This window comes from Eulemur rufifrons, chromosome 7, assembly GCF_041146395.1.
Source record: "Eulemur rufifrons isolate Redbay chromosome 7, OSU_ERuf_1, whole genome shotgun sequence".
Taxonomy (NCBI): domain Eukaryota; kingdom Metazoa; phylum Chordata; class Mammalia; order Primates; family Lemuridae; genus Eulemur; species Eulemur rufifrons.
In genome coordinates, this window is record NC_090989.1 from 282941180 (window position 1) to 282967911 (window position 26732).

Below are 26732 nucleotides of genomic sequence, written 5' to 3' on the forward strand. Positions count from 1 at the left end.
CCCCTCGCTTTCTGGGTGGGATGTTGAATAATGACGACGGCAAGAAAGTCTGGTGCCCAATGAGCCGTGTCTCTGCACCTGCCACAGTGCTCATGGCCGTGGGTACCTGAGTTGGAGAATCGCGTTTAATCCTCAGCTACACCTGGGACGGAGGCACAAGTTTTGTTCCCCTGTCAGAGACGACAAAGCGGAGGCTCAGAGGGGTCGGGAGCCTGGCTGGAGACTGCACAGCTGACTATGCTGGGTCTGACACGTGAACGCAGGTCAGCCTGCGCCACCTGACGCGGCTGCCTGGGCCAGTTCCTGCAAAGTTGCGTGAACATCTGCTATTGCCTCGGATGGCGACGCAGTGCCAGTGTCCAGCTGCTCCTTTCTGCTCTAAGAGGACTCGCAACACCTGAGTTGTATTGTGGTTTTGTTGCTTTTTGTGGGTGGTGGCTTTTGATTTTGTTTCTGTCTTAATGTTTATATATTTTTTCTTTCTTCTCCCTCAAGGTCAGGCCCAAACTTCTCGCTAACATGTCCCTTCCGCCCCGTCCCTCGCCTCTCCCCCGCCACCCCCTCGCTGTCAAATCTGCTGTGGGCCAGAGATGGGACCACGCCTGCATGCAGGACACTAGCCCAGGGTCCCCCAGGGGGCACTCCCCCAGGGGCCTCACACACAGGTGTTTCTGGGTGGGAACTTGGGCTGCTATGACTTCACACCTGGGGTCCCAGGCGCATCCTGGACACTGGCTGCTCCCAGAGTGGGTGATGCTGGGCCAAGGAGGTAGAAGTTCATGGTGACCCCGGCCCTGGACCATGACCAGCGTGGGGCCGCCCATTTGTGTTTACCCTGGTAGAAGACGTCCACGCATGGCTGGTCAGCACTGATGACTTTCAGGATTTTGGGGTAAGAAGGGATGATCCCGACGATGTTCCTGTGATATTCCAGCAGCTTCCGAGCCGTCTCCATCTCCGAGATGCCCGCCGGCACCACCAGGCGGTTCTGGATGTCGGACTCAGGGGGCCAGTCAAAGGTGGTGTGATAAATCTCTGTGAGGAGACAGACGCAGCTAGAATCACCCACTCAAGGGCTGCCGCGGATTCGGCTGCATGGGGCTGGGATGCTTGCGGGCCTGGGGACCAGGGGTGTGTCTGACTGCGACAGGACACAGTCACTCAACACCAGCACTTCCGGATGCATCTTTGGCTCTGGGCCTGCCCTTACCACTGTCATTGTTACTAGTGACAAAAACAAAACAACGGAAATGATACTTGGTACAGGACAAGGGCGGCCATGAACTTCTGAGCTCTCACTCTGTGCTGGGCACTCTGACACACACCTACCTGCAGACTTCCACTTCGTCCTCGCAGCAATCTGATCCCAAAGGTGGTTCTGGTATTTTCATCCCTAAGTACCGGTGAGGAAACTGACTCTCAGAGAAGTGTTCCATGTCTACAGCCGGAAAGGGGCAGAGCCAGGGATCCACGAACCCAGGTCCATCTGCCGCCAGAGCCTGAGCACTGGAGGTCAAGGGCGTACCGCCTCCTCCCCACCCCCGTCAGAACTATGTGGTCATTGGTTTTGTTTTTTTGTTTTGAGACAGGGTCTAACTCTGTTGCCCAGGCTGGAGTGTAACGGCATGATCATAGCTCACTACAACCTCCAACTCCTGGGCTCAGCTAGCACTATAGGTGTGCACCACCATGCCCCGCTAAATTTTTTTATTTTTTGTGGAGACGGGGCATCTCAATATGTTGCCTAGGCTGGTCTTGAACTCCTGGCTTCAAGCGATCCTCTGGCCTCAGCCTCCCAAAATGCTGGGATTACAGGCACAAGCTACCGTGCCCAGCCTGTCTGGTCTTTAAGACCCAACTCAAGGGTTCCGTCTCCTGTAGCACTTGCCAGTTCTCCCAGACAACACTCGTGCCTTGCTCTTCCGTGTGCGCACCCCAAACATGGGGGCACAGAGTTTGTCCCAGGGAGACACCGACACATCACCTGGTTCCCGTGTGAGCTCAGCAGAGAGTGGGCTCAAAGCCTGGGTGCCCAGTGTCACAATCCACACTCTACCCTGGTTCTGCCACAGACAGGGCTCCCCCTTTAACCTAAATGGGCCTCTTCTTCCCCATCTGCTGAAATTCATCGTCTCCCACGTGCCCTCCAGCTCAGAGCCCGGCCTGCGGCACCTGTGCCTCTGCTTGCCCGTGTGGCTCTCAAGTGCCCCTCTGCGGGTGCCCAGGGCAGAGTACGCCCAAGAAAAAGCAGGGGGGCTGTTACCACAGTCGTCTCTGAAGCCCCGCAGGGCGGGCGGGGTGGTGGGGGCGTACCTCCAGTCTGAGGGTCGACTCTCTTCCCCAGGTTCCTTTCGATCAGCACCGTGTCCAGGGCGCTCAGCACGACTGCGCAGAGAAGAGAAGGACTGAAACGGGTGCCGCACATTTGAATCTTACGGACCAGTAACTGGTCTCATGGGGGTTTTTTGCTGTATAATAACATTAAAACAACAACCATCGCCCATCCCCATAAATTCCTAAAAGAAAGGTCTCGTCAGCACCCAAACACAGGACAGAGCATGGCCCGCGACCGAACGCTTCCCCGCTGACAGTTGCCACTGCCACAGATAACCCCGCAGTGAACGTCTTTGTCACACATCTCCTTCCACGTTCCCGATTATTTCCTAAAGACAGTTCCTGAGCTATGGGATTCCCAGGACCAGGAATCACCAAGGTGAAAACAAAACCCCACTTTTTCCCAGGGCCAGCCCTGAATCCATTGAGCTTTGAGGAAAATTCCACTGTGCTGTCTGGCCTCCTTTTCCTTGTCTTGCTCAGGGCCTGGGCTGAGGGCTCTGGGGCGCTGGGGTCCGCGGCTGCCCTGGGAGGGCCCCGGAGCGACTCACCGACGTGCCTGGGGATGACGCCCTGGGTCTGGATCATCAGCGCCTGCTCCCGCGTCTCAGGGATGCCGTCCAGGATCCAGCCCTAGGGAGGATTTTTAGATTTTTTGAGTTATTTTAAAAGGAACATAATGGCTTTATAAAAAGACTAGAACTTTTAAGACAAAAGAAAATAAATGTTTCTGATAACCGCATCATGCTTCTGTAAAACTACTCCCATCTTATTATATTCCCTCTGGAATCTTATGTTTATGACTGTAACCATAACATATACATTATCTTTTATGTCCTGATATTTTCCCCCACACACCATAGCGTTGTGTCATGTTGGCGCAGCTCTTCACTGCCGCCATTTTTAGCAGCGATGCAACATTGTGCCACGGGATTATGCCACAGCCGTTTCACCAGGCCCCGCGACTGCAGGTCTCCACGGCTGACACCTGCTACCAGTTTTCACCATCATAAATAACACTGTGATGAACATCTTTGTGCACGTAACTGTTTCTGTATTGTGGATTATTTCCTAAAGAGAATTTCTAAGATATGGGATTCCTGGGACAAGAAATCAGCAGGGTGAAAACAAAACCCCACTTTTCGTTTTCTTTTCCTTTTTTTTTTTTTTTTTTGAGACAGGCCTCGCTCTATCACTGAGCTAGATAGAGTGCAGTGGTGTCGTCAGAGCTCACAGCAATCTCAAACTCCTGGCTCAAGTGACTCTCCTGCCTCAGCCTCTCAAGTAGCTGGGGCTACAGGCATGCACCACCACACCAGGCTAATTTTTCTATTTTTTGTAGAGATGGGGATCTCACTCTTGCTCAGGCTGGTCTCGAACTCCTGATCTCAAGCGCTGCTCCCTCTTTGGCCTCACAGAGTGCTAAGATTATAGGCATGAGCCACCAAGCTCGGCCAAAATCCTATTTTTCTTAAAAACAATCCGAATTTTGCTTTCCTTTTTAGATTCTGACATTGTGTGGATATACAAAAAAGACTTTTGCATCCCAAAAGCCGACACATATTCACTTGCATTTACATTGTGTTCTCTTATGCTTTTCTCTTTACAGGTAAATGTGTAACAGAGCCACATTCTATTCTACAGACGAGGTGAGGCCGTGACCTAACTTGTTTCCTTGTGGTTCCCTGACCGTCCCAGCCTCATCTGGGAGCAGCCTGTCCTTTCCTTTCTGATGTCACTTGGATTATGGTCTAAATCCTGATAAAACAGTGGCTCTGCCCTCTTTCTGCCTGTAGGTTATTAAATTATTTTATTTAGCCTTTTACATTATTGTCATTTTATAACTTATTATTATATCTAATGGAATGTGCTCTCCATTCTTTTTTTTTTCCGAGAATTTATTCTTCCAGGTAAACATCAAAAATATTTTGTCAAGTTCCAAAATGGAAATTCAACTAGGGTTTTGGAATGACATTAACTGTGCAGATTAATTCATGAAGAATTGACGTTTCACAGTATCTAGTCAACACATCATCTTCTCATTTGCTTAAGCGGTTTTTTATGTCCCTCAGCGATGTTCACATTAAACAATTTCTAAAGTCCTTTCAAGCCCCGTGAGTCTGGAGTCACACGCACACACTCACAGTTCAGTGCCCTAGATGGATGTCCAGACAGATCAGTAAACTGAGCTTTGCGGGAGTGAGGTCAGGTGGCAGCTCGCCTCGCGTCTCCCCTTGGCGGAGAAGGGGTCCGGCCACCTGCGCTGGAGCCCAGGCTCCCGGCACTGGCCCCCGAGGGAGCCCCCTTGCTCAGACCCCCCTCGGGCATTATGTGATCTCGCTGCTCTCGTGTCAGAGGAAGGACGGAAATGGGTGAACTCAGACTCTCCGACTCAAGGTCACGCATAACCCACGCTACCTGATTCACAGAACACAGCGTGGGTGACGGCAGGAGATGGCTTTCTTTAAAAACTAAAAAAGTGCTCACATTGCTTCAGTATTAAAATATTTAAGTTCCAACAGCCTCCACTGACAGTTAAGAAAAAAAAAAAAAAGCTAAACAAATTTAGCCTAAAGAGTGTTGGAAAAATCAGGCGAGCTTTTCATTAATTTCTTAAATTATACAGGAAGACTCACAGCCACAGAACCCCTGGTTTCTAGAACTAATGAAGCAAAAGTGCAAAAGAAATTTTTTTAACAGCCTTGTACTCCCTCAAGTCCTTGTTATGGCCAGCCAAGCGAGGGCCGCAGCTCGCAGAAAGAGCAAACATCTCGGACGGCGCAAGACCGCAGGAACCGGGAGGCGCTGCCTCTGAGCTCCCCCACTCACAGTTCCGGAAGCTGAATTAACATTCTCTGAACTTTAGCTAAATTCATACCTCCTTATTTTTTCTTCATTTGGATGAGGAGGAATTGTGAGCCCATTGATTGCTTTTTCTAGTACAAGGGCTGGTAATTCTGTTTCGAGTCCCTTTTTGAAGCTGGAAGAAGGTTGGAGCTCCGTCTTCACTCAGCACCGAGAAAGACCCCTGCTTTTAATATTGCATTACTGAGCAATCATTATAATCTCGCCCATAAATCTGCAGCTGCTATCAGTATGTGGTCCAAAGCTTTTAGAACTATTCAGGGGAACAGCTCTCACTGACTTCTCACTGGAGAAAGCGGGACTTCCAATTACACAGGAAAAGTGCAGCAAAATGAGGAACATCTCCCTAATTAGCCTGGCCTCACTGGTATGTCGTTCCGGTGCAGATGTGAAAATTTAGAAAGAAGAAAGTGGGGGGCTCTGAAGTGAGCCCAGGCCACCAGTTGTTCAGGTCTGCTCTTTCTGCCATGGAGGTGGGGATGGCCGATCACCCAGAAACAAGGTCCCCGAGGAGCCCCTAGCACAGCACCCATGCCCCATTAGAGCAGCCCCGAGTTCTAGGGAAAGGAAGCCTTGGAGGCCCATGTTGGTCCACCCGGAAGGGAAGGCGCCTTAGCAAGGCCTCTGCGAGAGGGTGGGTTGATCCTACGGCAGCCTCAACATGGAAGCTCCAGGCTTAGCACTCAGAGCAGATCTTTCCCAGTGCTCTTGCGTTTAAAGAGGTTATTTGCCCAGTTGCAAAATGGACAGCACGTTCAAGGGGAAATAGCAATTTTGGCCAAGGACACTTTAATGGCTGCAAATTCTGGCAAAGCAAGAAGTCATAAATCAGTAAACACATCCAACGACTGCCATGATGGGACACTAAGACGTTCACAACAGCCCTGCGTTGTGAGGGTCGTGGGTCTGACGTCCAAGAGTGGCTCGATGCGGAGGTATCAGTCAATCCCTAATTAGAATACATTATCCATCTTCCTGACACTTCAGTGAAATGTCTGTTCCACTCTGGAGCTGCAGCTTTGTTCGGAGCAGGTTAATTGATATTCTGATGCCTCCGCTCGCCATACCCCCGTGGCTTGGTTCTGTTTTATCACACATCAAAAAGGCCGTATGCTCAGGGCACTCCGTGCACCAGCGCAGAGCTGGAGGTCTGCACAGCTGCGAGGGGTATGGTATCACAGGAGGGACAAGCACCGAGCAGATGTCACAGATGAAAAAAAAAAGGAAGGAAAAGAAGCCAGCCAGCCTAGGGAACATGCGAGGCCCAGCAGAGCACGGCCTGATGCGGTACCAGCGGTTCTGCTTTGTGAGAACACTGGCCTTTGTTGCCCTCCTGACTATTATTAAAACGCAATTAGCAACTTCACACGGGAAGACTCTGTTGCCCTCTGGGCCTCTGCCTTTTTGATGCATTGCCTTTCCTCTCCTCCCCTCTCCTCCCAAGACCAGCGTGTGGGCGCCCCCCAGGGTGTTTCTCCCACTGCTGTCCCTCCCCAGCTCCCGTTCCAATGGCAGACTCCATCCGAGGCACTCCCTGGAGCTGACGCTGACTCCCTGCGGTCCCAAGGAGGCAATCTGGGGCTGGAGACTGGGACTCGATGAATCAGATTCACTGGGCTCCAAGTCGGAGTCAGGGCGAGCGTCACAAGAGGCATCACAGACCCAACATTTCCTAATAAAATACTATGTGTTTTCCTAACATATAAAAGAGAAAGAACGGGATATTTTATCACCCAGAAAAAAAATGCATCTTAAAAGATCAAGTCTGGGATACTGAAGAACACTAAAGCCAGTAAGTGAGAACAAGGAGTCTACTTTGATAAAGAGAAAAAAGTTGACATCAAACTGTACCAGTTACTTTGGTTTATACAAAAATATGAAAACCTTAGCCTGCCATGTAGCCTAGGTGCCTTCTCTATTAAACTCATCTGAAAGATGACTAGCAAGAATTTTTATTTCAAAGTTTAATCTCAAACAATACACACCACCTGCTGCCATTCCGTGTTCCATGTGCGTGATCGAAGCAGGATGGGTTATTCCTTAACTGGTCTGACTCTTCCACCTGGGCAAGGTGTTAACTGGGCTTTGTCTAGCCCTTTTCTGGGCACAGCCTAACAGTGATTATGTTCATACAATGTGGAAATATTCAGGAGTGATTTTTCTAAATAGCAATGTTGAATTCCACCCTTGCTAGCTAATGACATATGAGTGACATTTCTATACAAATGTGCAGATGCAGGAAGATCATTACTCCTAGGTCTGCAGGTCAGAAGCCACTGATCTCCAGGGTGTTAAAACAGAAGGGAATGTTCAAGAGGCTTTTTATTAGTTCCTAAATAGTTAACAACATTTGAAGATCAAATTCACGTCAAATGTCTGTGGTGTCTCTGAAGCCACTCCATGGAGGAGACACAGTTTGAGGACCACATTGTCCTGTCCCCAAATGAACCAGTCTCACCCCAGCTCCCAGGCTGGGATGGCGCCAAGACACTCCACCCAGAGATAACTCGCTTTGCAAATTGACATTTACTTCTCCAGTTCAGGGGCAGCGTGCCTGGGTGAAAGTGAGAGACACGGGGAACCCAACATCCAGGGTCCGTTCCCTTCAAGCACTTTAGACCAAGTCCATGCTGTAGACACACCTCTTCAGGGACCAGTTAGCCCTGGAGGGTGTCGGTTTATCGTGGCGGTGAAAAGCAGTGGCTTTGGAATCAGACAGCCTGTGCCATGGCCAGTGTGTGACTGTCAACCAGTCACCTCGACCCCTCTGGGCCTCCCTCTCCTCTGCAAAATGGGAGCAATAATCATAATCTAGCTCACAGGTGATGGGGTAATTCAATGAGGGCTATAAACAACAAACAACAAAGCAAGGGAGCACGCGGCAACAAAGAAATGACCCAAAGTTAACTAGTTTCATCAATATAATTATACTTTTGAGAAAGGTGAACTATGTCCTTTTTCTCTACCTACTTTCAAGAAAGAATCCCACTTAAATTTGTAGAAAGAAAATGTATGAAAAGGCAATCTCTTGGAAAGAGGAGTAACTGAGGGGAAAGGACTTGGGGCGGGCACCTTTCGGTTGGAATGAGGGGACTAGTGAGCTGGCCGAGACTGCGGATGCACCTGAAGCAGGGTCATCCCGCTGCCGGTGCTCCAGCAGGCTGTCCTCCGGGAGGGGAGTGTGCTCCTCCTCTGGAAACCAGCTACTCCCTTATCTGCAAGACAGGAAATGATGATAGCGCCTGCACTTGCCAGTGCTTCGGATTAAATGCAGTGAGGTACCTAAAGTGGCAGCACAATGTCTGGCAGACAGTAGGTGCTAAATAAATGGTCAGCTCTTTGTTTTTTCAGCCTCCTGGTATACACCATGCTGATCATAGTTGACAACTAATTTATTTTTGTGTGGTTTTTTTGTTGTTGTTGTTGTTATTGTCTGTGTGTGGTTTTTGGTTTTTTGTTTGGGTTTTTTTTTTTTTTTTTTTTCAGTTTTTTTTGTTTTTTAGAGATGGAGTCTAGCTCTGTTGCCCAGGCTGGAGTGCAGTGATGTAATCATAGCTCACTGCAGCCTTGAACTCCTGGGCTTAAGTGATCCTCCTGCCTCAGCCTCCCGAGTACCTGGGACTACAGGCATGCACCACCACACCTAGCTAATTTGTTTGTAGAGATGGGGTCTCACTATGTTGCCCAGGCTGGTCTTGAACTCCTGGCTTCAAGCGATCCTCTCTCCTCGGCCTCTCAACGTGTTGGGATTAGAGGCGTGAGCCACTGCATCCAGCTGACAATTAATTTATTAATAAAAAACAGACAAAACTCAGCCTAAGGACAGGAGAATGAGGCACTGCCGCCTTCTGCTGTGCCCTTCTGCGGCTGGTGTCCGCCCGCTCCCGGGAGGCCTCCCGCTTTGCTTGCTCATTGTCGGCCTCTAGCTGGGAAGAGTGACACAGTTGGTGGTGCTGAGTCCAGTCCCATTTCCAGCATCACCGTGCTTCTCCAGCACTCTCTCCTGCACCATGGTCCGCTTGTGTTTGCTCAAACCTCAGGCTTCATCCTCCACGTTGATGATCTCTTTCCTCCCCGACTGCAGTGAGAGGGACCAGATGATGCGTCACGTGCCCAGGGAGCGCTCGTTCCCATCCACGTTGTGTGCTGCTGCTGAGCATGCAGACAGGTGGTCCACACACACCATGAACAAGCCCCACATCACACCAACCCGCCAGCCAGCCAGCCAGCCATGGCTGCAACAGGAGGGTCCAGAAACACCCACGAATCAGGGGGCGGTGAGCGTTTGCTCCCAGCACTCTGCCCTGCACTGCACCAAGCCCTCAGCATCCCCTGCCTCACTGTGCTGCACGCCGTGAGTTTTCTGAGTGGAGTTCAGACCTCCCCTTCTGATCCCCTACAATGCTAACTGCATTTGTATTAGAGGAACACACAGCCCAGGGCCTCAGCAGAGCCGTTGATCAATAAAACCGCACTCCTTGGAGGAGGCAAGTGACATCCATAAACCCGTGAGTGTCAAAACAACTGCAAGAAAATCCTGTGTTCCTACTGTCAGTGGGATGAAAGCGGTGTAATTAATGCCAGCCCAATGACACCGCAAGGAGAAATAAAACAAACAGCTGGTGGTTCTGTGGACCAGCATCTAGCTCCTGCACTCCGTTAACAATTCCACTATAAAATACTGACTCACGTTATGGGCAGGGAAGCATAAATCTGTGCCCCCAAAAAGGAGGGGAAAGACTCTAGAAACCCACCAAGTAAATTTGAAACTTTTGGTTCCACAGTCAGAAGTCCACTACGTTATCTCCCCTTTATTGTGAAATAACTGAGTCTCCGTGACATTAAATGAGACCTAAAAGGAGTTAATCTACGAGTGCTAAGTAGAATTTTGCACTCTGGGTACAGTAAAGGAGACACCCCCAGCCAATACAGTCACTTTTGGGGCTGGGGGCATGACCCTGCTTCCAGTACAGTCAGAGACCTTATTTATGCCTGACTCCAGGGAGCGGGACGTGGTCGGGATTCTGCAGAATGGTCAAAGTTTTGCATTTGATAATGGCGCTCTTTCTTCAGCTGCTAGGAGGGAGATTATGCAGAACCTGATGCATTTCTAGAAGGTCTGTTTTTCTGTTTGGTAACGTATGTATCCCTCCTTTGGGTCAGTGGGTGGGCTCCCTGTGCGCAGCCTCCTTACCTGTGGAGGGGGATGACTGCAGCTCTTGCCACCTCCCTGCCCCCTGCTGGCTCTGTTGTGAGCCCTACACGACCTAGCATAGTCCTGGTGCACAGCACAGGCCCCAGAAGTTTTAGTTACTGGAAACCTCGTAGGACAGTCATGAGGATTCCGCGGGGAAAGGCGCCAGACGCCGGGACGTGCTGGCTGACCACCATTTGTGTCTTTCCCGGCTCTTCGCTGCCTGCCTTTGGGCTCAGTGTGGCCTTCCTTTTTCTTCTCCCAAGATCACAGGCCCGAAGAGTCTGGGGGCACAGTAACATCCTTTCAACACGCAAAGTAGAGGACTGTTCCCATCCCTTTATCTAACCACGAGTCCGGAGGATGGGCTCCGTCTTTCACCCTTTGCTTTCAGTGGGAGAGTCAGGAGGCCTTCTGGATGCGGCGCTGGGGGTAAGAGGAGATGTCTAGAATTTGTTAACCAGAACGCAGACGGGGGTAGCGTCCCTCCGCGGGCATCGTTCAGCAGCACCAGAGAGGATGCAGCAGGTCTAGTTTTTGTTAGTCACGGTGTGGCTTCAACTCAGGTGGGGGCTCTGAGCATTGTGGCTAAGGAAACAGCACTGTGTATTAGTTCCTATTGCTGCTTAACAACCTTAATGGCTTTAAACAACCACCTCGCTGTCTCACAGTCCCGTGGTCAGGAGGCTGAGCACAGCTCGGCTGGGTGCTCTGCTCGTGCTGCGAGGCTGCAGCCAAGGTGTCAGCTGGGCTGTGGTTTCACCTGGAGGCTGGGCTGAGGGAGAATCCTCTTCCCAGCTCACTTGGTTGTTGACAGAACCCATTTCCTGCTGGTGTATGACTGAGGGCTCGGCCTTTTGCTGGCTGGAGGCTGGAGGCTTCCAGCAGTCCCCGGAGACCACCCATGGTGGCTTCTCCAGCACAGCGCCTGCGTCATCGTGCCAGCAGGGAAGATCTCTCTCAGTCTGCTAAGACACATTCTTACCTAACGTGATGCAACCGCAGGAGAGACACCCCCCCACGTTTGCCATGTTCAACTGGACCTGCCCTGACTCGGCACGAGGGGATTACACAAGGAGTGGATACCAGTACGTGGGAATTGCTGGGAGTTGCTTGGGGTCTGGCTGCTGTGTGCAAAGGCCCTGGGGCAGGGCAGGGGCAGGCTGCACTGGAGGAGGAGGAAGGTGGTGGGTGCCGAGGGGGTGGATGAGAGATGTCCAAGGGTGACGCTGAGCCACAGGCAGGCCCAGGACACATGGGGCTCCAAGAAGAATGGGAAGCAAGGGAGGGCCACATTCTCTTTGAATAAAATAATCTTCTCTATGAATAAAATAATCTTCAGAAGGACGTACTTCCAAGAAAGTGTTAACATCAGTTGCCTCCAGGGAAGCTACCAGGTGGCTAGGGAACAGGAGTGGGGGGGGGGGCATCAGTGCCTTCTGAATTTTGAACCATATGAATGAATGTATTGCAGTTAAGAAAGAAATTCATTCATTTTTTAAGAAAGCGATCCCTCCGGCGGCAATATGAAGGAAGGAGTGGGAAGAAACCAGGGTAGCTGCAGGGAGATGGATTAGGCGCCACATAAAGGAGGGGATTCTTAGGAATTCAAATAAAATGGAGCACAAACAGTGACTATGGTCAAAGCAAAGTTTAGAATCTCTAGTTTTGAGATTCCCCCCAAATTTCTAGAACTCACTGCTGTATTTTTTGGCTTTCCTTTGCCATAGAGATGTGGTCTGAGAGTCTGGGCACATTCTGACCGCAAGACCTTGACTGTCCCTAAAGAATGGATAATGGGTCTCCCACAGTCAGAGCCGCCTCCTTTTGACAGCTCCGATACAAAGCGCTAATTTCTCCTTCGCTAATGCATTTGATGGTCACCTCAAAAAAAATTCTTCAAAGAGATTGCATTAGACAAAAGAAAGAAAGAAAAAAACCTCCCCCTACCCCCAGCATTAACTACAGAATCCTGATGGGCTATGATTGCATTATTTTTCCCTGAACACTATTCCCTGCATTCTTTTTGTGCTCTAAATTACCAATTCTAGTCCCTGTGTAGCTAAATAATAATAATTACCATATAAATGAATATGCATATGTGTCATTTTTCTCCCTAAAAGCAAGAAAGCCTGTTTATTTTGGATGAGGGTTTGTTTTGTTTTTGAACAACCAAAGCACATAATTAGAAGCCTAACCTCTTACTCTTGAAATCCTGTCTCCACCGGGAAGAGATGAAAAGGTACTGGATGCCCCTTGAAGGTTAGAAGAAATTTTAAAATAAATTGAAAGAGATATTTCTTTACTTTGCAGGTAACAATGGCTTGGATGTGATCAAGAGCATAGACTGTAGGGCCAGAAGGGGTTTCCGTGCTCAAGCCCAACCCTGTGGTCTTACAGGTGGGGAAACTAAGGCCTATGGGAGTGAAGCTCTCACCAGAGTAACACTGCCCATGCCTCCAAGGAGCAGCCTTTGAAACAAGAACAGAGGGGCTGACCGCACACTGTCGTGCTTGCCTCTTGGCTCTGGCTCATCTGCAAGTCTTCACTTCCGCGTCTGTGCAGTAGGGGTAGTGACAGTGCCGCCTCCACGGGGCTGTCGTAAAGATCCTGTCAGGTACCAGACACAACACACGGCCCTGGCTGCACGAGCCACCCTCCCAATCAATGGTAGCCACCAAGAATATAACAATTGCAGCCTCTTTGCATAGTGCCAGGTGCACCTGCAACGTGATGTAACAGATACCATGCCAGGCCAGGCGTCCAGACAAGAACTGCCACCATCATCAAAATAATCATAATGATAACAAGATTATAAATATTGATATAATCAATATATTAATTATAATACCATGTAAGCATAGATAGCATAATATAACTAATGATGTCAATGACAGTATAATTGCTAATGCAAACAGTTCGATGATGGTGGTAGCTGTTGGTGAGGACTGGGGGTGCTTGGTCTTGCACACTGGGCGCTGCAGGCGCACTATGCAAAAATGTTGTGCAGACCAAGCTTTTCAACAAGGCCAAGAAGCGTTTATAGAAGTTAAATGCACGTTTGAGAGACTATTCTAGATCACTGAGGGTACCTTTGGGAAATCTATCTGAAATTACAGAGAAAACCACCATGTTTTCCCTAGAAACTATCACTCAATGACATACAAAGATTAAAAAGACAAAAAATCACAGAAGCAAATTTGTCCAGGCACCTGGATCCTATGTCTAAACCATGTGACATTTCTTAGGTCTCAGAATGGGGGAAGAAGGGCAGCCTGGGTTTAAGGGGGTGTGTGCAGCCGGCAGGACACACACGTGACCATTCAACACCACCCAAGCCTCTCCGTGTCTGGACTCCAGGTGGAACGCTTACACGCCAGAAACACTTAAGTTGGGATGTAGTAATTTGTAACAATATCTTACACAAAATGGTGCCATTTCCTATGTTCTGAGGTTGGAAAGGATGCTGACTTAGAGGGTTGCTTGGTGGTCCCCAGACACCTCAGCTTCCGTGCCACTTGGTTCAGGGTCACCAATGATGTGACAGCGAGTTTCTCCCTTCCCTCCTGCCTTCCCTCCCTACCTCTATCCGCTCTTGGCCCCCTGTGACGGCTGTGAGGCGTGCACTGGTGAGAGGGGCCCGCAGCAGCAGCTCCACGGCCAGGCCCCTTCCCGCTGAGCTCTTCCAAGCCCGTCCGCAGCTGGCATCGGGACTGCACGCCTGGCTTATTTATTTGGTTTATCGTCTGTCTCCCCACGACTGGAATTTGTGTTCCTCAAGAGCAAGGCATTTACCTCTTTTGTTCAGTGCTTTGGCCCCCATGCTTATAAAAGTAAAGATTTCTTGCGTAAGAGAATAAATGAATGGACAAATGAGTACTTTTAGGAAACGCTGGCCGGGGAGGCAGATAGGCCAACAATTCCTGGCAAGGCATTTGGTAATGACAGTAGTGGAGGGACACATGTTGGCGCATGTGGACATGTGGGGGCCTGTGATTGGCACAAAGTGTGGCCATAGACAGGCTTTGCACAACCTTGGAGCTCTTCACCGGGGCTGCCCAGCATGGCCTGACAGCCCTCGAGTCAAAGTGCCAGCTCTGTGCACCACGAGCCTGGGTCAACCCTGGCCAACCCCGCCGCTGCCCACCGTGTAGCCGTAGGCACACCTCAGGCCCTACATCTATAAAATGGGCACAACAGTTACACTGACCATGTAGGGTCGTGTGAGGGGCTGCAGCAGTGGGCACGGTGCTGGGGTGAGGCTCAGATGCGTGTTCAGTTCAGGTCTCCAGCTTTTCTCGGAAGAGGTGGGGGTCTGAGCAGAGGAGCTGGGCCCGCCGGCCCTCCTGCCTGCCTGGACCCCAGAGCCCGCCGCCTTCCAGTGGTCAGCCGGGCTCCGGCTCCAGCCTCTGCTGCACCAAGGCAGCCAGTCAAACACTCTTGACCGTGAGGAAGGGCCTGGGAGAAGAACATCCAGATGCAGAAATTCCTGCTCAAGTTCCTAGATCACAGGTGGTTTGGGGTCATAGCATCTTAAAAGTAAATTTTAAAACGGGAATTTACAACCTGGTGGGGGAAGTCCTGTTGTCTTTGCTAAGACTGAGATGAACCCTGGAGCCACCTCTGTTGGGACTTTTGTTTGGAAGGGGTGGCGATTGTGGCTCACAGGAAGCCCACATTTTCTAGGACGGGTGCTATTCCTGGGGGTGGGAACTGCAGACTTACTCCCTTCCCAGGCTTGCAAAGCCTAAAACATTGACTATCTGGCCTTTACAGCAAACGTGTGTGCACCCCTGATTTAGAACAGCCTCTGAGCTCTGGGTACTTGCCTACACCTGGGCCGAGGGCCACCAGCTCACCGTGAACATCTGGGGTCAGAGGGAACACACTGTTCAGATCCAGTTTGAATCCCAGACTGCAGCTTGTGACTGTCTCCTAATTTAGATCCCACGGCTGAGGAACACATGGAGCAAGCACACCAGAAGGATTCCCAGGTATCTTTTGAGATTTGGGGCCTCCCAAACCAATTTTTGAGAGAGAGACAAAGAAAGAGAGCAATAGACTGTCTCTATGTCCACGCATGTGTACCCATGTATGTTTTTTTCTTTTTTAAAAAAAGCACACAAGTTCCGGTTCTGGGCAAGACGGAGTAAGCACACCTTGTTGCCCCCGCTGAAAGCAGCTGTAAAACATGCAGAGAACACATGTGGCAGCTATTTGAGGCCTCAAAAATTATCCAGTAGTAGGATAAGAAAACCAGAATTCTAAATACCACCAAACCAGTATCTCCTGGCCTAGTCTTATGGCAACCTGAAACCCGAAAGTGGGCACCAAATGGGGACAGAGAGGGCCAGGAGGAAGAATGGAAAAGGTACTCCAGACACTAAGAGAGAGTGGGAGAAATCTCTGTGGTTTTTTTTCCTCTTCTCTATTCTGCAGCGGCAGTGGCACAGCTGTGACAAACGGGGCCTGCAGGTGCCCGAAACTTGGAGGGAGGGGACACTTCCTCTTCTGTCCCAAGAGATGGAGAAAAGCTCTGTTAACTTTTCCTCTCTCTGTCCTCCCACCCCTTGGCCCTGATCAGCGGTGCAGTCCCAGGAAGCAAGTGGCAAAGCAGGAGAAATAAAGCCCCAGCTTTCTGCTCAAAAGACCAGGAAGAGGAGCACCAGGCAAGCGGAAGTTTCCAGGGCGATGGCGGAGAGGGGCACTCAGGAAAGCAACCAAATACAGTTGTTTACGGATTCGCAGGCTCACCCTCAAGCCGTGTGTGTGTGTGTGTGTGTGTGTGGCCCTGAACGCTTTCCAAAGACACTGAGAAATGACCTGCGGCAGAGGTCACTGCCCAGGGCCGCCTGAGTGGTGCACAGGTGGCACAGAGCTGCACAGCATTGCACGGTCACGGCTCAGTCCCCGAGTGGCACCGCAAAGGTGCTGGAAACAGGCCTAACGGTAAAACCACAACCTGCAGAGGCCGGGTGGGAATTTGTAGCCTGAACTCAACTGAATAGGTCACTTGCTAAGACAAAAATATCAACATTCGTCACAGGATTTAGATAAGACCCAGAGTTTCATGACAGCATTAAAAATATCCAGGATACATAATTACTCAACACAGGGAGAACCAGGGAAACCTCTACTCCCATGGGAACAGATAATGGACATCACCACCAGTATGACTCAGAGGTTGGAATTATCAGACAAAGACTCTATAGCAGCTATTATTAAAAAGCTCGGTGGGGTGCAGTGGCTCATGCCTGTAATCCTAGCACTCTGGAAGTCCGAGGCGGGAGGATTGTTTGAGCTCAGGAGTTCGAGACCAGCCTGAGCAAGAGTGAGACCCCATCTCTGCTAAAAAAAAAAATAGAAAGAAATTAGCTGGACAACTAAAAATATATAGAAAAAATTAGCCGGGCACGGTGGCACATGCCTGCAGTCCCAGCTACAAGGGAGGCTGAGGCAGAAGGATCGCTTGAGCCCAGGAGATTGAGGTTGCTGTGAGCTAGGCTGATGCCATAGCACTCTAGTCCGGGCAACAGAGTGAGATTCTGTCTCAATAAATAAATAAATAAAAAGCTCCAACTAGTAAACAGATGGAAAGACAAAAAGTAGCCAAGAAACAGAAGGTAGGAAAAAGAAGCAAATAGAATTTTTAGAAGTGAGAAATACAATAACCAAAATAAAAAAAACTCACTGGATGGGCTCAAAGTGGAATGAAAAAAAAAGAAGAGGAAAGATTCAACAAACCTGATCTAGTTCAATACAGATGACTAAATCCCATCAACAGAAAGGAAAAAAGATAGAAGGAAAATAAAAAAGAGAACAGAGCCTCAGGGGCCTGTGGGACAAATACCAAAATGTTCACATCATTAGAGTTTCAGAAGGAGAGGAGAAAGAGCATGGTACGGGGAATTATTTTAAGAAATAAAGGCAGAAAACTTCTCAAGTTTGGAGAAAAACAATAAACCTATAAATTCAAGGAGTTCAGCAAACACCAAAAAGAATAAACCCAAAGAAATTTATACCAGGCATATCATAATTAAATTAGTGAAAACAAAAACCAAAGAAAAAAATCCTAAAAGTAGCCAGATAAAAATGATGCACTACTTATAAAAGAATATGAATGACTGTACATTTTTCATCAGAAACCACAGTAGTCAAAAGTAAGTGGAACAACATTTGCAAAGTGCTCAAAGAAAAAAACTGTCAACCTAGAACCCTAAATCCAGAAAAAATATACTTCAGGAATGAAGGCAAAGTAAAACCATTTTCAGATGAAGGAGATTTACTCTAAAAGAAATGCTCATGGAAGTTTTCCAGACAGAAAAGGACCCTTGGAACATGAGGAATGAAGGAAGAGCAACTGAAATGATAAATATGTGGGCAAATATGATAGATTTATACTGACCCAGATCTCCTCTTGGATTCTTTACAATACGTCTGATGAATGAAAGCAGAAATGACAACACTGTCTGATGGGCTGTTAAGCGTGCACACAAGCAATGCACGGGACAGCTGCAACGCAGAGAGTAAACGGGCTTCCCGTGCGCTCTGCTTGCAGTGCTCAGATGCTGGCTGAGGAAAGGTGAGTATATACACTGCAGTTAGTAGGGCATGCACTAAAAGCAAATTATACAGATATAGTAAAAAAAAAAACTATGAATGATAAGACAAACTGCAGACTGGAAGAAAATGTTTACAGCTCACACAGCTGACCCTAGTCTCCTCATCCATAAAAGGGGGAGTAAGAGTGCCCGCCCAGTAGGGTTCCTGTGAGGACCCAACGAGCCCGTGTGTAAAGCCTCCTCCTGGCAGCACCCGTCAGTGCCCAGTAGATGGTGGCTATGCTTGTTATCTTTGGCCCCTGTGAGCACCCCCTGCCCTCTCCACCCTCCTCTGCACCCCAGGAGGCTGACCTCACCTGACCGCTTCCTTTGGACTCCTGCCCTGTGGCTTCACGGATCTGGCCAAAGCGGCATGGCACCCGCGGGAGATGGAAGGACAGGCGGCAGGAGTTGGGGAGCCCCCATTCTCGCCCTGCTCCTGCACGGTTTGGCAGTGGTTTGTTTTGCCACCTGCCTGTGGCAGCCTGTCCCCTGGGGCTCCCACAGCTCTAAGTCACCCTCTCCCTGCCCCTCCAGGTCCAGGGGCATAACAGCTCCCTGCCACTGCCAGTCCCCGGCCACTTAACCATCGCTGGTCAGTGGCCTTAACTCTCCCACACTTTGCAATCGTCCTCTCATTAAATGCTCTCCTGTGACCCCTACAAGGGCAAGCCCTGACGGATCCTCCCCATTCCACGCTGTTCCTTTTCCTCCCAACAAAGGTGAAGTCCACGTCCGCAGACTGACCTTGGCCAAGCTTCTGTGTGTCTGCTCGGCCGTCCGCGTGTGCCTCTGTCTTCTCTCCCCTGAGAGATGAACCGCCCCTCACCCTCCCCTCTAATTCTGGTACCAAGGCCCCAGCTCGCTGGCGTCTTACCCGCCTGATGCAGTCTTCTTGGGCCAGGCGTTCCTTGATCAGCCGGACAAGCAGCGTGCTGGGAACTGTCTGAGGGAAAGACCACACGGAATGAGGGTCCAAACCTGCATCCTGGAGCTTAAAAGGACACGCACTGGCAGGTGTCCCTGACTGACCACCCTGCTCTGTGAAGCCTGGGCCTGCCACCTGCCTCACCCTGCCTCCAGCCTCCGCTGCCGCACCTGAAGCCTTGATCTTTCTCCCCCAGCCAGCACCTCTTTGATGGTCTCCCCCATCACGTGTCCTCCTCTTCTCCTGTGCTCCGGCCAGAATGTCCTCCTCCCCGCAGTGACCCCAGAGTGCCCACAGAAGCTCAGCCCCAAGCGCCGCTGCCTGCAGGACACCCTCCCAGCCCGGGTTGGGTGCTGCTTCCCATGCCCCATAATCCTGGATGGCAAACTCTGTTCTCACACTAACTACGTGGCCTCGCAACCCAATGACCTGCCCAGGTGTCTGTGTTCCCAGCAAGTTGCAAAGTCCCTTAAGGAAAGGGACTGTGTCTTATTGTCTCTGCACCCCAGAGAGTGTGTGGGGAGGAGCCAGCCCAAGAGCCCAGGAGAGGTGAATGTGTATGTCTTCTCCCTGCTCCACGGTCCGGGACCTCACACTGGCAATCGAAATGGCCACGGTCGGAGTGTTTACACCACAGAAATGGGCAAATGCTGCAAAAATGCTGTTTCCCTGGAAAGCTGGTTGTTACATTTCGACCAGCAGACCACAGCCCCAGCCCCAAAGTAGTGTCAAGGACATAGGAAGCGCTGCTGACTGATAAACTAATGAAGCTTCAAATTCCTTAATTCATTCAATGAGGAATACTAAGGCTGGCTGGCATTTGCTGAGCACGTACTACGTGCCAGGCACTGGGCCAAGCACTACATTATTCAGTTTTTATAACGACTCTGGATGATCTGCACTATTTTTATCCCTTTTCTGTAGATGAGGAAGCTGAGCCTCAGAGAGGTTAGGCCACTTCCCCAGGGTTACACAGCCAGGGAAGAGAGAGGCAGGACTCGCACACACACGGGTCTAGCCAGAGCGCCGGCCCAGCCAGGCTTGGGAAGGATAGGCAGTGCAGGTGGGAATGCCCGTGGGGAGGAAGGTGAAGAGAGCCTTCCTTCTGCTTTCTCTCTTCCGAACTTTCTCTCTCTGACCAGAATCCATACCCCAAATTCCACAACCAAGCCTGATCTGAACCTTCTCACAAAGCCTCCAACACTGCAGAGCCAACGTCCGTGGAAAACGCACACCTGAGCACTCCCTTGATTTGAGATCACTAAGAGCTTCGGCTTCTCCCCAGCCCCCCAAATATTCTGCCAGGGGAGACTCGAAGGCCAGCCCCAAACTACACACCCCAGGCTACATCAGGGCCAGATCGGCCTCCTGGGAAGAGCGGGGAGGGCTCCCAGCTGCTGCTGGCCATGCAGTCGGGGGCCACACAAGGCAAGGCAGGGAAACTCCTCACACTCCTCCCCCACGCAGGCTCAGGGGGACGAGCGCCTTTCCTCATTTCCCAAAGGGCCCTTAGGGCTGGTGGTGGCCCAGTGCTGCAGGAGAAAAGTTGTGATCTTTAATTCTAGAACCCACATTTGTGAGGGTTCAGAGTGGCCAGCTCCTGCCTCCATAAAGCTGTCATGTCTGCCTGAGTGCTGTCAGAGCATCTAAAGGACAGAGAGCTGGGACATCACAGAGCTTCTCCAGCAGGCTGTGTGAAGCCTTCGGGGCCTGCTGGCTTGAAATGGTGCTTTAATGAGTGCTCCAGCACAGGGCAGAATTTGCCCACGCTTTGTTTCACTGTGTCTGGTGGCAAGGTGGGGGAACAGATAGTCTTCGGCCACCTCCAACTATTGAGGTCTGGCATTTTTCTACCCCCAAATAACTTATTATCTGTGCCCAGTGAACCAGCTGGAGTGCCACTAGAACGTGACCAATTCAGAGGAAGGATCTGAGAGAAGGGGAACCGGGCCCCAGCCCGTGCAGGGAAGCTGGGGTGGGGCGTGGAGGGTCCCTGCAAGGGCTCGGTTCCGGCACATTCAGATTCCCCCGGTTCTCACGGAGGCGGCCTCCTGTCCTGCCTGTTCCTGGAGCTATGTGATTGGGCTCCCTGGTAAGAGCAGGCAGCACTTGGCACGGGAGGTGGACATAAAGGACCTCCTCCCTCCTTCGGGCACCAAGGCATTCAGGGCGACCGGCTCACAGGGCAGGGACCGGCACGGGGGAGAGGGGAGGGCGATCGCGTGATCCTGACTGGAGGAGGCCAATGCTGGCTTCAGGAGGAGGACGGGGACAGTGAGGGCAAACTGGCCCCTGGAGGCCCTGCCAGACCGCTGCGGCGGTGGACCCGGCCGCTCACGGTTGGGGCGCTGGCTGCCCACTGAGGGGCCCTGCACAAGTGGCTGTAGCACTCTGAACCTCTCCTTCCTGGTCTGTGAGTGAGACCAGGAAAACCTGCTTCCAAGAGCTGCTGAGGTGACATATGAGCTGAGCGTGGGACGCAAGGCTCAGTGCTGAGCACTCTCGATGCATCCTGCCTGCTCTGTCCTCGAGGAGGAGGACTGCACAAGGCCGCAGCTCTTCTCAGGGGAGCCACTGGGGCCTGGTCTGCGTCACCCTCCTTGTGGTGCCTACCAGGGGCCCAAAATCTCCCCTACTCCGCCCGCATCTCTGATGAAGGACATGGAAGTGGAAATAAATTCCACACGCTGAGTCCACTGCTGGGGTGGGAGCTCCGGGACGGCCCTTCTCGCGTGGAGCAGAGACTCACCCTCGGCATCAGAGCTCACCCCACCTCTGCCCAGGGCAGGCCCCTTCTCCTGGCTGTGTAACAGTGCTGCCCTCCCGCCAGCCGACCTTGGGCAGGTTGTGACCTCTGTAGGCCTCACACACCTCACCAGTTGAAATCAGTAATAGTACTGTAGTTTTTGCTTTTATTTTTCTTTTCCATACACCCCACTTCCAGTAGCACAGTCCCCCAGAGTTCCTTTGAGGAGTCACCCTCTTGCTCGTCAGTCTGTATGGTTTAGGTGGGGTCAGTTCCACCCTCAGATCCAGGGGAGGGCCCTGACCGGTCCAAGCTGGGCAGCATATCCCACCCCTTGCCACTGTGATTGCTTCAGAGGCTGCCTGTGACCCAGTCCCAGCCAGCGAAAGTCGGGCCCAGGACGTGAGTGCAACCCTACTTTCCACCAGATTATTGGAAGCTGGGAGAATGTAAGAGCTGGAGCTTCAGCAGCCACTTTGCAGGCAAGAGAGGTGTGCAAGTGAATGAAGCCAGCACAAAGGGAAAAAGAGAAACCAGGCTCAGCTCCAGAATGGCTTTTCCTGGGATGTGGAATTGGATGAAAAAGACAGAGCAGCCAGCAAGGGAAGGAGGGAGCACCTCTGCTGGGAACCAGACTTACAATGTGTTCGCCTGAAAGTTATGGGGCCACCATGTTGTTATGAAGTGGACAGCAAAAGTCAAGAGTGAAGGCAAGAGGCAGCGAGAGAATGAATGTAATGACGCCTAGAGAAAAGAGGAGAGCAGAGAGGCAAGAAGGAGGCTGGCCGGCATCCAGTCAGTCCCTGGTTCTAACATCTTTGATAGCTCTGAGTCCTTATAATACTGTCCCCCAGCACGTCGCATTCTTGCTTAACCCAGTGGTTCTCAACCTGATCACGCAACAGGATCCTGGCAGGGTTGGTTAAAGCACAGACTTCTGGGCCTAACCCCGGGAGTTACGATCCACAGGTCTGGGGTAGAGCTGAGAACTTACATTTCTAACGAGTTTTCATGTAATGCAGGGATCACACCTGGGAACTAGTGGCTTAAGTCAACCCCAAAACCGAAGAACCCCACGCATTTGGGGGAAGTCGCTGGAGAGGGAGGGCATCTTTCTGCTAGTGCTCGTTTCCTCCCAGGTATCGGGAGCTTCCCCAGGTTGGTGAGGGGCGGGGTGGGCAGGAAACAGTCCTGCCCCCACCCGGCATCACCCCTCCCCCTCTTCCTCCCTGCTCCCACCCCCTCCGTTCTTTCGAGTCCCCTCGGCCCCTCCCGCCACGGCCAGAGCAGCTTTCCATCCTGAGGACATTTTCCCATTTTCCTGAGATGCGTCTCCCCTCCCTGACAACACCCATTCAGGAGGCAGCATTTAAATAGGTATGGGGACGTTGCGGGGTGCCAGCTGGGGATGCAGGGGGGTGCCAGCCAGTCAAAGAACACAGGTTGAAAGGTGGCAGGTCCTGGTGGGGCACAGCGCCCCCTGCAGCCTGCGCAGCAGGGGACAGGCCGGCGGCTTTGAGCACAGCTACTCCGAGTGCCCCCCCTGCCGCTCCCAGCCACTGTGCTGTCTCAGTGCCGGCTTTGATGTGTCACATCAGCAGCGGGGGCTTTCAGGGGGCTGCTTCTCGAAGCCCTGCCAAACTGTCTTTGCAGGAATCATGCTTCCCTCCTTCCAGAACTCTGTGATGCTCTCCCTCCCCAGCCCTCCAAAGCCTGGCATTTGGGGGAGAATCAGGGACAAGCTGATAAAGCCCAGTGGGGCTGCTCCTGGTCACAGAGAGGCTCAGCCCCTGGTACAGGCCCCTCGTCTGCCTGCCCAGTGGCACCGCAGCACCCAGCTGGGTCCTTGCCCTTAAGGGCAGGATTGTCTGCATTTGCTGCAGTTTGGACCTTCTTCTCTTCCCCTTCCAGCTCCCAGAGACAGCGTTGAGGGCTCCCTGGAACCCAGGCGCAGAATCACCGATCTGCTAACCCGCGCTGCCCCTCCCAGGAAGGATGCTGCTTTGACGTTCAGGGCAGCTGAGTGTGGGGGTCCCACACTAGCTCTGCCCTGCAGGGTGTCATTTAATTCCTCCAAGCCTGAGAAATGGAAAGCCTGAGGAACGTGGGGAGGACATGAGCCTGTGTCTCATGTCCCATCACCAGGCCCCACTCTCAGTGACCCTAATGTCCCTGTGTCACCATGGTGGGTGATACCTGCTCAGAAGTCATGGGCATTTTGAGCTACAGTATGAGCTTCAGGGATAGGTGGGGAGGGGAAGAGTTGAGGTCGTCTGTCCCACCCTCACCTGCTCTCCGTGCAGGGGCTCCTCCTGGTGGGGGAGGGAAGCCCGGCATTGGACTTGAGCTCCCCTAAGAACTGATCAGAGAATCCTTTAAAGACAGCTATCATTTTAAAGTTTCTGCTGCTGCTTGGAGTTGTCAGAGCAGGTTAGGAGATGGCAGGAACTGTCTCCTAGAGTCTGGAAGGCAGAGACAGGAGATTTCAGGGACAAGAGAAAGAGGAGGGAGGGGAGAGGAGAGGCTTTGAAGGAAGAGAGCCGAGCCCACAGCGTGGCACGCAGACAGGCCTATGGAGGGAGGTGGCAGTGAGACAGCCCCTGGGATGGAGAAAGGCCAGTGGATTTTAAAAGGAGCCCCAGAGACGGGCGCTCAGGTTCACCTGGACTGTAGTTACCCCCCTCTGCTCTGTTCCACGCCACCACCTTGAGTGGCTGACTAAGGGAAGGGAGGGCGTTCACACTTTGTCCCAGTTCAGCCTCCAGAAAATGAGAGCAGCGAGGCTGGCTGGAGAGGGATGGCCAAAGGCGATGGTGACATCCAGCAGGACTTGGAAGTAAGAGCTGCTGGGCTGTTTCCCAGAAATTCTCAGGACTATTTGGAGGTGACTATGTTTCTTGTGTGCAGCAGATGAAGGATAAGGGCTCAAGTTCTTTCATTTGAGTGTTAAAAAAAAATGGTGACTCTAGGCAGCTGGTGCACTTGGGGACATGAGGCTACATCAGATTTAAAATTTGTAAACAGAATGGAAAACTGAAGTTATGAAGAACCCAGCCTTGGGAAGGCATCCCTGCTCCTTCCCGTCCAACCAGCCTTCAGAGCTCAGGTCGTTTATTCATTCAACAAACATGAGCTGTTGTGCTCTAATGTAACAGTTGATGCAGAGGATACCTCGACTTAGCCGTAATTGTGTTATAGAAGTAATAACTGCAATGAGAAAAGGGGAGTGGTGCTTGAGGTGGGTTCTCAGCTGGCCTATGTTAGAATTCCCTGGGAAGCATTTTTTAAAAATGTTGAAGGCTGGCCCTACTCCTGGGATTCGGACAGAGTCCGGGTGGGGCTGAGGTGATTCCAACGTGCTGCCAAGATTGAGACCCTCTGGACTGGGCAGTTTCAAAATTGCAAATACATATTCTTCCTACAGGAATTTCAATAAAAAGGTTTTTTTCCTTTTGCAGTAGAAATCTCAGGCTTGTGCACACAAAGGGCCAGCACCTGAGAGTGGGCTCCTCACCCCCGGCCTGGGGCCTGCCTCACCGGAGCCTTTCCGTGGTGTTCACGATGGCGAACCAGACCCTGGGCTTAGAGACAGGACCAGGGGAAGCAGGGGAAGGAAAAGGATTTGGCAGAAGAGGTGAATTCGATTAACTCACTAAAGAGGAGGAGCGTGGAGCAAAGGGGGCCTTGGGCTGGGCCCCAGGTGGGGCATTGGGGGGAAAGGGGCCTGCAGAGAAGGTGCCAGAGCTGCTGCACCAAGAAGAAAAGGTGGGGGCTTCAGTAGTATTTTTGGAAATGATGTCCCTTTCGTGGAGTCATTTTGACATTCATCTCGGTAGCCTTCGCCATGTCCCTGGGTCTCTCTCTGGCCCCTTCAGAAAGAGCCATGGAGTCAACAGCTAAACGAAGTCACATGATGATCAAGGAGCTGGTCACCAGCCAATGACCTCACTGGAGTTGCCCGGTGACAGCCACCGTCGCCAGGGCATTGATCATCTCTTCCGGCTCAGACCCGGAAGAATGGAAGGGGTCAGATAGCCAGCTGAGGAGGAGGCTGGAATGATGCTGCCCTGGGCGTGTCTATCACCTAGGGTGAGTGAGGGCCCGGGAACCCCAAAGCTGTCTCCTCAAGGAGATTTGTAACCCCGACCAGACGCCGGTGAAATCACTGGTGAGTTTTCGAGGTGTGATAATGTGTGTATGTGTTTAAAACAGGGCCCTTATCTTCTGGAGAGTGGAGCTAAATGAAATCCCCCCCCAAGTGAGATAAGCAAAGGCTATTTATTCAGAGCTTGCTGTAGCAAGGGAGTCGCCACTACCGCTTGTGTTTGGCAGACTCAAAGGCAGGCAGAGGAGTGGGAAAAGTTTCTAGAAAAAAAAAAACGGATGGCTCTGGGCATGCCCTGATGGAGGCTGCTGGCCTGGGGAAGCTGGTGGCTCACGGGAGCGGGTCACCCAGTGGGGTTGGGTAGGGGCGCATGTTTGGCTCTCTCTGGCTGGTCCTAAGTTGGAAGCACGGAAACTAGAGAAGCTGTCAGTGACCAACCACGTCCTGGCCCTTTTGGATTGGTTGTTCCGGGGGTTACTGTGCGGGCTCCTGGATGGTAGGCAGAAAGGGCAGTCTGACTTCCTGCAAGTCTGACCCCCAGCAGGCTGGCTGCCCGGACGGGCTCTCGCAGGCCCTGGGGTGGTTCCCTGGGCAGGCCGCTGCACACTGTGGGTCAGAGCGCTATTTTTATGTAAGGTCTGGCCATTGTGCAAAGGGGATCAGCATTCAGTCTCTCAGTGGACATGGACTAAAACATCTACAGATGAAATGAAATGCTGTCCGGGTTTGCTTTGAGACACCCTGGGGCAGGGGCAGTCGGCGAGTGCAGATCATGAAACCAGGCTGCCAAATGTTGGCTGAAGCAGGTGATGGATCCGTGGAGGTTCCCATACTGTTCTCACTGCTTCTGAATGTCTTTATGGTATTTCATGATAAGCAGTTAAAAACAAGCAAACAAGCTGTTTCCAATCCCTGGCCAACTCGAATCCCCTGTGCCCCAAGGGGAACCCCTGCCCCTG

General features: G+C 51.6%; 1 protein-coding gene across 2 annotated transcripts in view; it reads right to left on the reverse strand.

The window, feature by feature from the left end:
- Positions 1-26732, reverse strand: part of AK8 (adenylate kinase 8) — a 118879-nt gene that overhangs the window by 76807 nt on the left and 15340 nt on the right. For both annotated transcript variants that reach the window (XM_069474779.1, XM_069474778.1), the window contains 4 exons: positions 18872-18940; positions 2886-2967; positions 2314-2385; positions 835-1035 (listed from right to left, as the gene is read on the reverse strand). In XM_069474779.1, the coding sequence (XP_069330880.1) occupies positions 835-1035; positions 2314-2385; positions 2886-2967; positions 18872-18940 (424 nt within the window). The remainder of the gene's footprint in view (positions 1-834; positions 1036-2313; positions 2386-2885; positions 2968-18871; positions 18941-26732) is intronic.